At 48.6% G+C, this 13,167-nt stretch overlaps 1 protein-coding gene across 1 annotated transcript in view; it reads left to right on the top strand.

The window, feature by feature from the left end:
* EMB3012 (embryo defective 3012) overlaps positions 1-13,167 on the top strand; it is a 172,127-nt gene that overhangs the window by 69,338 nt on the left and 89,622 nt on the right. The window contains exons 17-19 of the mRNA XM_086791541.1: positions 3,658-3,726; positions 3,869-4,015; positions 4,176-4,295. Coding sequence (XP_086647667.1) covers positions 3,658-3,726; positions 3,869-4,015; positions 4,176-4,295 — 336 coding nt within the window. The remainder of the gene's footprint in view (positions 1-3,657; positions 3,727-3,868; positions 4,016-4,175; positions 4,296-13,167) is intronic.

Below are 13,167 nucleotides of genomic sequence, written 5' to 3'. Positions count from 1 at the left end.
AAAAAACAATTTCAAGTATTTTGTTGTATGTCTTTTGGTCTTATAGACTCATGGGCTGTTTCAGAGGACTTGTTGGTCCCATAATAACAACAAAAAAAAAAGTTTAAAGAAAGGACATGGATCTCGAATAAAGCTCTTCTAAGCATTTTGTTGTGACTCATGCCTCCTAATGCTGCTTACCTTAGCGTTTTGAGTTTTGTTTATGTCTCACATTTCCCATCTTAAATTTCTAACATTGGTGATGGTCTTCTTGCAACCTTTGCATTGATTCTTGTGTTCATGCGATGTCCTCTCCTAGTAACCTGCAACCACTTTTCTTTGAACCCTCACATGTTGAGAAGTCAAATGGGCACTTGATTATAAAGAAAACAGCCCCTGGTCTTGCAGCGTAGGTAGTATTATTACCATAAATTTGGGATGTGGTTGCTACCAGTTTGCACCACACATGTGGATGAATTGGCTTTTAGTGGGCTAGTAGTTAACTAGGTCTTGCTTGTTAAGACTCGGTAGTACCAGGGTTAGCTCCGTATGTCGTACGACTGAAACTGTACGCACCTGCCGTACCGTAAGGTACCGTACGGATTCGTACGATACCGTACGTTTTTTGGGGGGGGGGGGGTGTTGTTGTTGTTGTTGCGTGGAGCAATTTCAGTCTTCTAGAGAGCCATTCATTGCCCTTTGCAGCCTATAGGGAGCTGTTTGTTAGGAGTGTGTGCACTTGCCATTGCCATATTAGGCAAGCGATCATATTGCCTGATGAGGAGGAGGAGGCAATCTTCATGGAGCTCTATAGTGAGCTTGTGGCAGCAGATACTCGCAGCACCAGGAGTCAGCATGGACGGGGCCGAGCAGTTGGAGTTCATAGGCCTCCGCCTTCGGCATCGGCAAAGGGTGGCCTTCGCACATATGTGAGGTGGGGATCCTCGAGCTCCAATCCCCGCCTTCATGATGATATTCCATTGCCCCCTCATGATGATACCCCACTGCCTAGAGAGCCCTTGTTTGATGATGATGGCAACCTACTTAGCGAGAATGATCCCCAGAGTGTCTCGTCCACCTTCGAAGAGTCCTCTTCAGAGAACTCTCTTGATGGACACTCTAGTAGTGATCATGTTGATGATCATGCAGATGTTGGTGATGATGTAGACTTTTGATATGTTATAGCTCTCTAGGCATTGGGCATCTATCTCCTTCTAGCCCATCGATGATGTATTGTAGTATGTAGTATCATGTATGTACGCATGTTGGCGGTCGCCCATGCCATGAGTTTTTGGCCTATCCTTTTGTAGCAATTTTGTACTCTAATGGCATGATGACATTATGTTCATGGTTCTACTATTTTGTAACTTCTTGTCTACAATTTTTAAGTTTAGTGTACATGTGCCCAACTTTGAACCACTCACAAACTGAGTTTGTTGATGAAAAACCAGAAATCTTCAACCTCTTTGTCTTATGAGATGAAGACAATGGTTCATGGTTGCACCATTTCTCTTTGGAAGCTTGCCAAGGTAAGCATAGAAGCGGGTTGACGATGAAGATTTATAGTGTGACACGTATGGTGTGTGCCCGGCCTCCAATGTTGATGAAGAAGAGCCTCCTTAGTGTTAAAGACCTCCTCCTTTGATGGTTAAGACCATATTAGTGTTAAGCAACACTTTGTTTGATGATTAAGATCACCATTAGTGTTTAAAAAACACGATTAGTGCTTAAGAGCACATTTCTAGCGTCTAATGACACTTGTAGTGGTGATTAGATTCACCATTAGTGTTTAATAACACTTTTAGTGTTTAAAAACACTTTGGAATAACTCCCCTTTGTTGGATTAAAAGCTTGTATTTTTTTTAAAAAAAACGTACTAATATCGTACCGTACCTCAAAAAAATTTTAAGGTACCAATTAGTACCGTATTTTATCGCACCGTACCGTACCGTACCTTTCGTACTAACTAACCATGCTCGGTACGTTGCCTAATGTTAATGCTTGTCTAGGTTTTTTGTTGGGGAGTTGGGAGGCTGGTAAGGAGTAACTGTAGGTTGAGGTTGGATGGTACTATAAGCACAGAGGCTAGAGTTTCGTAAAGTGATGTCCTAGGTTGAGATAGTCACTGGTCAGTGCATCGGTTAAGTTGCTAATCACAGGTTACCTTATAGTGGCAGCTTTGGCTAACTCTTCGGGATACCATATAATGGGTCATGGTTTCAAGAAACTGCGGCTGGCCGCTGTCTAGGCTGAAACGCCTGTTTCCGGGTCAGGAAGCGGCTGTTTCAGCTTCAAAATATCTGTGTCAACAATGCAAGGGGGTCCGTCACACAAAATGTGTGGCTTGTTTCAGCTTCAAAACATCTGGTTCAACAATGCCAGGAAGTGGGCAATATACAGGGACAGGCGAGTCATCATCACAAAGTGGTGTCACAAATAGGGGCGTGGGGTCTGTGGGACCATACAACTGGAGCTGGCAGGTTGGAATTGCAATGAGACCCACCAGAATGCAGAGAGAGGGCTACCATGCATTTCTGGCTATGAGTGATGTGGTGGAGTACACGGGCGGTACTATTCAGGACACATCTACAGCCCATGATCACCATAGTCCGCAGGGACACACAGGTACGCTTTTTTGTGGGTGAGGTTACAAGTTACAGTGGACACATTCCAGTATGTTACTTCCCACCTAGGAAGTCCTCATATGCTATTCTGGAGGAGGGAAAGCAGTTTTATCCCCTCCATGTAGACGTCATTGAGTTCTCACTCTTGGGCGAAGTTCTCCTATTAGGGGACTTCAATGCGAGGACTCAGAGCGAGCAGGCATCTGTATATGACCAGGAGGAGCCGAGCATGCAGGAGAAAGACTCGGACGAGATGGGCATTGAGCGGGCATCACAAGATAGAGTGGACATTACAGCATCAGGGAGAGAGCTCTTCGTGCTGGGGACCACACATGGCTTAGCCATCTTGAACTTGATGTCCTGTTGGCCTTCTTCCGGAGCTCTCACAGGCTTCCCAGATGATGGAGGCTCGAGTACAATGGATTGTCTAATGGGATCCCCGGCTTTAGCCACATCCATCCTTCACCATTCCCACCTGCCCTCTTGGAGCCGACCATGCCTATCCTCAGCTTTTTCCGACCATCCTCACCACCACCATTCATCTCCCACTACACTGAGATTCACTTCCACCATGATGGGGACTCCACTTACTCTGACCGTCTGTACCGACATCTAACATATTTAGACCCCAATCTCCCACTAGCCGACCGGAAGCCCAACTGATTATGGATGTACAGGCTGACACTTCCTTGTTTTTGGCTAGGAACAACTACTTCCAAGTGAAAAACAGGGACTATTTTTAGCCCAATGGATTTTTTGCGAGGTTCTCCAAAAACTTATGGGCCATCTTACAGGGAAATGTTTTGGCGAAATTATAAAATTGCCCAAATCACTAATTTTGAATGTATTATGAAGACAAAATTGTCAAAATACACTACATGTCAGCACACAAGATTAAACTTTTTGAAAGTTTTGCCCAATATTTTCAAATTTCCTGTCTATAGATGGAATAGATTTCGAAACCAATCTTCATGTGTATGCTCACAATGCCCCCTTATCATTTCCTACTACTATGCTCTAGTGTCCTTCTTGTAATGAAGTGTATTGATATCAGGTGGGGTCGTTACTAACAGTAAAACTGGAAGCTCGGGACAACATGGGAAACATTTTCAGTGATTCACAGGTCAGCCAGCAGTGTCCTCTTGGGCTGGACTAAACTATTTCATTTAGTTTGTTCTTCTATGTGATTGGGTATGCAATCAGTTTTTCATTTGCACAGTTGATTGACAACTTTGCCATTTTGATGTATATACATGAAACTGAAGTTGGAGTTTATGGATATTCAAGTACACGTCAAAGATGAGGTATTGGAACTTGCACACAACAAAGGTCTTGATAAAGGTGAGGGAAATCAGGTCTCAGGATCAACCTTCACAATACGTGGTGCGAATGTGGGTGTTACAGACCTTTATGTAAGTATCATATTTGTTTATTACTACGAATGATTTTGTAATAGTTCTTGCTGGACCCTGCTGATATTCCAGCACAAGGATACTTGAAGAACTGGCATTTTGCGACTTTTGCAAGTCTTGGTTGGATGGCTACAAAAATGACATTGATGTGACCTTGCAGGTAAGTGTTTGGCCAAAATATGGTCATGACATTGTCAGTGAGTTACGAAAAGTTGAGGTATATGAACCGCTTTCCATTGAACCAGAGGGGCTTGTGCTTGCTCCAGGTGCACGCTATGTGGTTTGTTTTCCCAGCTCTTACCTTGCGCTTATTCCTCTTCATCTTTTCAACATGCACTTATCAAAAGATGCTTACTCTTTTTCAACAGTGTGGGTGTGTGGGTGAACGATTGTAATACCGATTGTTTTCCCAGCTCTACCTTATGCTTATTCCTGTTCATCTTTTCAACATGCACTTACTTATCAAAAGATGCTTACTCTTTTTTATCGGTGTGGGTGAACGATTGTAATACCGATGCGCTTACTCTTTTTCAACGGTGTGGGTGAACAATTGTAATACCGATGCCCTGTTGGAGTATGATTTTTCTGCGAGCTTTCTCTTGCGAGCTTTTTTCAATGGTGTGGGTTTGTGGGTGAACGATTGTAATACTGATGCCCTGTTGGAGTATGATTTTTTGCGAGCTTTCTCTTGCGAGCTTTTTTGACCTTCTAGCAAAAGTGCAAGCTTCTTTTGACCACCTAAAAAAAGTGAGCTTTTTTGAACATAGTTAAAAACTCATTCTCTCACAGTCAACACAAGTTAAAAACTCATTCTCTCACAGTCAACACAGAGAAGTTAGGCCTTTTTAATAGGAGCTTTTTTGTCATTTCTTATATTTTTGCAAGCTTTTCTTAGAAAACTCCATATGTGCGTTTGTTTGTTTTTTTTTTTTTGGGACGGAGGTGGTGGACGGTATGTTCATTTTCATAGCATGCATGGGAGGGGAGAGTATGGAAGTTATGCATAGGGGGGAGGGGGGGAGGTGAGGGGGAGGAAGGGGGATGGGGGATGTGGAAGATATGTTCATTTTCAAAGCGTGGAGGGGGAGGGAGGGATTGTGGGATTGCGGGATTTTCAGAGTGTAAAATTGAAGTTTTTGACGCTACACTTGCATTCCTCGTTAATTTCCGGTCGTTTTGAGTACCAACATGACCATATTCCGATAAAAAAAAAAGAAAAATGGTACTTTTTTCATGAATGAAAATTTGCTTGGCAATGTTGGTACTCAGAACGATGGGAATTCGACGAGGTATGGAAATATGAGGTCAAAAACTTTAAATTTTACACTTTGAAAATAAGTGCATACCTCGCACTCTCTTCCTTCTCCGCCATATTCTGAAAAATGAACATAATTTTTACATTCCTTGCTCTTTCCCTGCCTATCCTTTATATTCTGAAAAAAGAACATAATATTTACTCTCCCTCGCTCTCTCCCTCCCTCTCCTCCCCCCTGCCACCCCCCTCGCTTACCTTACACATTCTCTTTCTCCCTTCCATGTTATGACAACAAACATACCCTCCCACACTTATATGAGATATGCCTTTTTCTGGCAGTTGTATCAGGCCACTAGTTCCACTTTGGCCACATGTTATAGCTAGTTGTTTTTCAGTTTATGCTTTCATTTTCTACTCGGACATTTAGTTTCCTTGAGGTTTGGATGCATTATCGTCTTATAGGCCACTTTGGCCTCTTGTAGATGATAATATATCTTTCTTTCTTGCATATAAACGGTGGGTTAGTCTTCTCAAACAATCAAGAGAAGAACTACCCACAGAAACTGCTCAATCCAATATCCTCTTAGTGAGTAGTTTCATTGTATCTGACTCCCATCTGTTTACACTCACTAGACTAGCAATGTTAGCTTTCACTAAACAGATAACCTTCTTAGGATCTACACTTTGCATGCCATCATTAACAAAGACCAGAGTGTTCCTCGTAGACCAAATCTCCCACAGGCATGTAAATCTTGCAAATCCAAAAAGGCCATTACTCTCCTCTGTTGGACCAATCTTTTTACCCAAAACCCAATGGGACCATGTACATTGCAGCCCAAAAATGTCCCCCCCCCCCCCCCCCATTTAGAGAGCTGTGTCCAAAAGGATCTTAATGCCGGGCAATCCCAAAAGGCATGCTTGAAATCCTCGATGGCTGCTTTGCATCTTGGGCATATCTCTGAGGCCATATTTCTGATCATCAGCAGCTTACAGCCTAACGGAAGAGCCCCAACCATGATTCTCCACAAAAAAGTCTGAGCATGTGTTGGCAGTTTGGATCCCCAAATTCTTCTGCATCTGGACTCCCAGCATTTGTTCGGCCAAGCTACTTTCCATATTGTATTGAAATGTTTAAAATCTCTCTTCTCTTGCATTAACATCTAATAAAACTTGGCAGTTGATTCCCAACCAAGGGGAAGTCCATCTGTCTTTAATATTTAATATTTATGACCTCTCACTTTTTTATTTTAATGGCACCCTCATGAGAGTGTTTCTCATTAATTCATAAAACTAAAAACAATAGAAAAACAAATCTAGATGTACCTGATCTAGCTGTTGGAGTTGATGGCAATCATATAAGGATTGGCACAATGATTGATAGAAGTAGTAATACTTGTCAATCGGGAGTGACTTGAAAGCCAGTTGATTGTGTGCAGACCAAAGTGACCAAAGAGCCCAAAATCTTGTCCATTCAAAAAGTGGAGCGGCCTCTCATATCTGCCAAAGATCCAGAAGGTCTTGGAGAAATGTGTATGAGGAAATGTGGCAGTGAAACGCACAGATAAACTATGCAAGATATCCTGGGTGTCAATACAGCACCATATCAAGTGTTGGGGATGGTCTCATTAGAGCATGAACACCTTGGGCATTTAACAGTAGTAATCTTTCTTTTTGCCAAAGTTTTACCAACAGAGAGTACACCTACAATACATCTCAAAAAGAATACTCGTTTTTTTAGTGGCAGCTTGCTTATCCATACTTTTTGGCGAAGTTTGTTTTCACTATTTTGCCGACTTGTTCATATGCCACAACATGTTCGCATGCTTGGAGAACCGAGGTCGTGGAATGATCAATCTGTAGACTCTTGCTACTGTGATTTGTGAGAAGGAAATCTTACTAAAACAAGTGTCTCCTGTCTTTGTAGTATCCATTGTCCAATCTTCCAGTCTATTGTGTTGAAGAGTCATGTAACACATTCTCAAAGGGCTGCAGTTGTGGGTTCTAATTTGCTGCCATGAATATTTGTAATGCATACCCAAACCCCTTCTTTGTTGAGCGTGTGGGAAAGATAAAACACGTCCCTCAGGGGAAATGACATCTTGCACAATACATATTCCTTTAATAGACATGCAATAAGATGGTCAAGGTGTTGTCATCGTGAACGGAGCAGCAAAAGCTCTACTTCAATGTATATTTTCGTGCCTCAATGACTTCCCTATCTATCTGTAGAGGCCTTCTAGGCCAATGCAGATATTGGAGCACTTCTTCCCCCCCCCCCCCCCCCCCGAGAAAAGATCCTTTCATTAGTCATATGAAAACGCCCGTAGGGCTACAAAAGATCCTCTCCTGCTCACAAGAAAAGCAGAGCAGTGAACAAAGCAAGGCAGCCCGGGAGACTCTCCCTAGGTGCTGAAAAGTACAAGCATCAATACAAGGAACTGAGGGGCTAAATCATACAATAGGAGGGGGGAAAAGCCAAACAGGTGGCCTGTAATGCCAACGGGGGGACCCCGCGTGCAGGATATAGAAGGGGCCGCTGCGCCAGGTGGTGTGAAAGGCTTGGCGCCGCAAGATCGCCTCATCCGAGTCGCCCCGGATGCGGTCATACTGTCCTTGCAGGGTGTGGATCAACTCCTGCCAAATCCCCCGTATAGTCTCTGCTGGTGGCTCCAGTCTCCCCTCAAAGGCCCTGAAACACCGGGCCCTCCAGGTGAACCAGATGGTGAGGCTGCTGAGGAGCTCCCATCGTAGATCCCTCTCCTGTGTCCAGCTGGCGGACGAGAAATCCGGTGAAGGAGCTGGCCCCTAATGAATCTGATGGCCTGGCTGTCCTGCTCCGTCTCATAGCCCATAGCCGGCCCTGACAAAGTCGACCAAGCAGCGGCACCCCACGTATACATACCCTCTGGAGAGAGGGGGGCCAGAATACGCAGCATCCGTAGCCAAATCTGCTGCGCCTGAGGGCAATCCCAAAGGCAATGTCTCTGTGTCTCCATAGGGTGGCCGCATCGGACGCAGGCCGCCGGAAGACCGCTATAGACAAGCCAGGTGCCAACTGCTGAGCCCTTGTGGGCGACCAGCCACTGGAAAGTCCAGATCCTATGGACCTGTCGACTAGCCCAGAGCCGGGCCCAGAAATCCTCCAGGAACTCCTGTGAGAGTCCTTGTAGCCGCCAGTGTCCCGCTGCAGTTGGAGAGACCATCCTCCTCGCTGTCAAAATATGCCGCCCCAGCCTAACAGTATACTGGAAAAAGGTGATCTCTGTGGCCTCAAGGGATGCATAAGGATCATGCCACTCGTACTTGCCAGGGTCCCACTATAGCCGGGCCAAGGGGCGCGCTGCATATGCCCATATGCGCCAATCCGGGAGCACATTTGCAGGGTCTGGGTCAATATGCCACTTCCGAGAAGCGGCAGCCACTACCCGTATCCTTTGAAAGGTGCACTCTGCAACCAAAGGTGACTCCACCTCCACTCTCTGAAGTCTGCCCTCATCCTGAATCTCATAGTAGAGGCAACTGCCATCCTCAGTGCAAGCTTTGACAGCAATCAGGATCTCCAACTGTGTAAAGGCTCCCATCCACCGTGGGGCCACTAGCTCGAGGCGTGATCCACTCCTCTGTGAGTGCCTCCTGAATGTCATCCCTCATAATCAACCCCCCTCTGAAATGACTCAGCCTCTCCACCTGGATCTCCTCTGGGAGACTGCAAAAGGCATGCCAGTCTCCACAGCTACGTGTTGGGCCTGCTGCCAAAGGTCCCCAGGCTAGACGAGGCCGAGAACCCAGCATATGACCCTGCTCTGTGCGAACCGTTGGGCTCCAGATGAGCGACTGTCTGGTCCGCTCCTCAACACAAGGAGAAGGTCTCTGAGAGAGCCCCGGTCTCAACAGCTCCCAAGCTCTCAGGATGCTCAAAGCAAATCTGTCCTCCCATCCTCTACCGAGGCTTGTCCTCCTCATCTCTATGAAGATCCATCGAATCTCTGGTGCCCAAGTGCCCCCTGCCGGGGGAGCCCGAGCCTGCAGCCGCTGCAAAAGAAGCTCTTTCCAAGGCTCAGCGCCTGGAAGCAGCCCCCGAACAATAAGCTTCCCCAATAAGGCTCTACTCTGATCGACTGGATCTATGATGCCCAAGCCTCCCTGGGCCAGTGGAAGTGTAATAACTGCCCAAGCAACCTTTGCCCAAGCTGGCTGACCGTCCCGCCCGAACCAAAGAAAGTTCCTGATCAGCCTCTGTACCTGGCTGATGCAAGAGCTCGAGAAGATCCAGCAAGACGTGATGTACCACATGGTCGCTAAAAGCACCTGATTTGCCACCACCACCCTCCCAGCCAAGGATAGCCGAGCTGTACTCCAATACAAAAGCTTCTTCTGAATGCTCAAAAGAAGCAGGGCAATCTGTTGCTCAGGTGACAAATCTAGTCCAATCTGGCATCGCAAATATCGCACTGCTCTGCCAGGAGGAATCCATCTAAAACCGGGGTCTGGGCTCCATGCCGGAGTGGGAGCGCTACTGATCCAAAAGGCCACTGTCTTGCGCCAATTGATCAATGCTCCCGAAGCTGCACTAAAAACCTGGAGCGACTGCTCTGCCCGAAGAAGATTGGCCTCTTGGCCATGCAAAAATAAGCCCGTGTCGTCAGCAAACTCAGCATCGAGCAGGTCCTCCCCCGGGACTGGGAGCCGGAGTCCTCTCAAACCAACCTCCTCTGCCGTCAAATACATGCTCATAGCCTCAGCAAAGAAGAGAAATAGAAACGGGGTGAGAGGACACCCCTGTCGGACTGATCTGGTCAGCTCAAAACTCGGCCCCCGTCCTCCTGCAATCAACACCTGGCTACGAGCTGTGGAATACAGAGCCGCCACCCCTCTAATCCAACCTGGCTCAAAGCCCAGGCGAAGCATAGTGCCCTCTAAGAAACCCCAATCGACTCTATCGTATGCCTTCTCAAAATCGAGAAGCCTCACGACCAAGTCCTCACCAAGAAATCTAGCTCGGGCCGTCGCCTCCCAGAAGGTGAAAATGTTGTCAAGGATACTACGCTCCTTGACGAATCCTGTTTGGGTAGCATGAATCAACTTCCCCAGGAAGGGTTGGATCCTCAAACTCAATACCTTTGCTAAGACCTTGTAAACAGTGTTGAGGATCGTAATAGGTCTCCAATGTCGAATATCATCTGATACTCCCTCTCCCTTGGGGATAAGAAAGATCAAGCCCTCTGAAAAGCTCTGTGGCATCACCCCAGTGTCCAGAACATACTGAAAGCCCCTGTGGAGGCCTGGCCCCAAAAGGTCCCAGTAGCGCATAAAAAAGGTAGGCGTCAATCCGTCCTCCCCTGGGCAACTATGGCGCGGCAGGACCCTCACGGCCTCAGCAAGCTCAATCCCTGAAAGAGGCTCACCCAGAACTGTACGCATATGATCTGTGACCCTTCTCTGCACATGGGCCCACACAGTCTGTCTGCAAGCATCCCGAGCCTCAGTGGCTGGCTCCGCTGAAAGCAAGTCTCTATAGAACCCAGTGGCAATGGCTCTGATCTCCCCGGGCTCAGTAGCTACCGATCCGTCTGGCCTCCCAAGCTGACGATCCTGCTCGAGCATGGCGGGATCCAGTGATCTCAAAAAACTCCCCTTTCATTCTATCACCAAGCTGCGACCACTGAGAGGCCTGGCGACGATAGTAAAACTCATGTCTCTGCTCGTCTGCCTCTCTAACCTCCTGGCGTGCCTGGCTCAGCTGGGACGCCACCCACTCACATGCAAGCTGCTGCTCCTGAAGGCGCTGAAGCGAAGCAAGGCTGCGTCTCAGCCGATGCTCCCGCTCGCGAGTCTCTCTCAGCCGTGTCAAAGCTGCAACGTGCAAAAAAGAGCTAAGCTCGATGAGTCCCTGAGCACACTGGCCTGCTGCATCTTGGTCAGAGCACTGACTGTCATGCCAGATCCTCTCAATGTCCTTAGCGAGACTAGGATCTGTAAGTACCCTCTCTGGGATCCTCAACTGCAGGCTGGGCTCCCGTGTCCTCTCCTCAAGTGTCAAAATAACTGGCGCATGGTCTGAAAATGAGGTGCCAGCGAGAATGCCAACGGAGCCCCCTCGCTCCCTTGACTAGTCGCCCACATAAAAGCGATCAATCCGTGATAGATTAGTCCCTCCCTGCTGGCGATCCGACCGAGAGAAACTAAGACTGTCTTGAGAGCGGGAGAAGGCCCCATGCTGCCATGCATCAGTGATCCTCAGTGACATGCAAAATCGCTCCCAAGCTGCAAGCTCCGTGCCCTGCACTGTAACATGACTGCCTCCCACCCTATCGGCCATGTCCTCAAGCATGTTGAAGTCTCCCCCGACACACCAATGTGCGGCCTCTGGCAATGCATCCGTAACCTGGGTCCAGAACTCTGCTCTGGCACTAGCATGGTTGGGCGCATAGACGTTGAGCACGCCCAAGAGCTCATCATGCATCCTTAGAATGACATACTGTGCTCTACCAGGCACAACGATCCCTCGATCCACAATGGCCTGCCGCCATACATCTCCAATGACCATGCATACTCCTCCCTGACCACCCAAAGGGCCAAACCCTGCAGACCAAAAGGTGTCCCATCTACCAGGCATCACCGAACCATATCTTCGGATCATGCTCTCACCCAAGTGGTGCTCCTGCATCATCAAAATATCAATACTGCCACCAACCAGGCATATCTGCAGCTCCTGCCTCAAGCAACCACGATAGCGTATATACTGTGCTCCGCCAAGGCCCTGTACATTCCATGAGATGATCCTCATGGATGACCTGCTGAGGTGGAAGCTGTCTCAGCCGTACGGCGGGCCTTCGCCAGCGGCTTGGATGGAGAATAGTCCCCATCCGAGCGGCTACGAATCTGCCCACCCGGTGTGTTGCAAGAATCACGGATCAGGCGCCAGTGGCTGTGCCCCATGGCGACTGCCTCCCGCTCAGACAAAGCAACCTCGTGTATGCATACATATCCAGGGTCGCGTGCTAAGTCTGCCACTATGCGAACGACCAAATGACGAATCCCTGAGGCATCCACACTCCCGGGATCCAAGAAAAAATGAGCCAACTCCCACAGTCGGTCTATCACATTTGTCACCTCCAGATCGCTCACATGGTGGGAAAACTCAACTGCTTGAGTCTTCAAAGTGCTAAGAGCGAGCTCCAGAGTCCACTCCTGGTCGCATGGGCCACATAGAGGGAACGAGAAGGCCACCGTTGCATCAAGTGCCTCCTCCCCGCGGGCCGGAGGTATCACTACATGAACTCGGATGGGTGCTGGCTCGTGGGGGCTCTCTGCTCCAAAAAGCCGTGTGAAAGAGTAATCAAAAGCCTCTGAGCGCTGTCTAGTGCCGAGGCGACTCAACCGACTGCGGATAGATGATATCCGTGAAGCCCGAATCGGCATGGTACGTCTCCTCTGCGGTGCTCTCGATCAAGATCGGTGCTCAGAGCCCTCCGGACTGCAGGGGACTGCCAGGGCCTCCCGGGGAGCTGAGGCGGGCGGGGGGGAGGAGGGGGGGGGGGCGAGGGGGGTGGAGAAGGAGCCGCTGCCGAAACCGGAGTGGGGACGGGAGGCGGCGAAGGTGGAATCGGGGCGGTAGGGGGGGGTGGGGGGGTGAAGGAGGGGGTGCTGGCATCTCCTGGTCCTCAGTTGTCGCAGGGGTCTCCTCCTGCAAGGGAGCAGAGCTGTTCCTCACGGGAACCCAGTGATGCTGAGATTGTGGCTGCTGCTGCACCGGTCTCTGGGCGTGCTGCTGTGGCTGTCTCCCTCGACGGCGCCCCTGTCCAGGCTGCCACTCCGAGGTCTCTGTGGCATGAGCAGGTGTCTCGGAGGCTGCCTGCCGAGCCGCATCTGTGGGCGGGCCGTCATGGGCCTGTTG

The sequence above is a fragment of the Cibotium barometz genome, chromosome 56 (genome assembly GCF_041138505.1).
Source record: "Cibotium barometz isolate CiBa-2024 chromosome 56, ASM4113850v1, whole genome shotgun sequence".
In the NCBI taxonomy this organism is placed as follows: Eukaryota; Viridiplantae; Streptophyta; class Polypodiopsida; order Cyatheales; family Cibotiaceae; genus Cibotium; species Cibotium barometz.
This window is presented reverse-complemented; position numbering and strand designations above follow the sequence as displayed.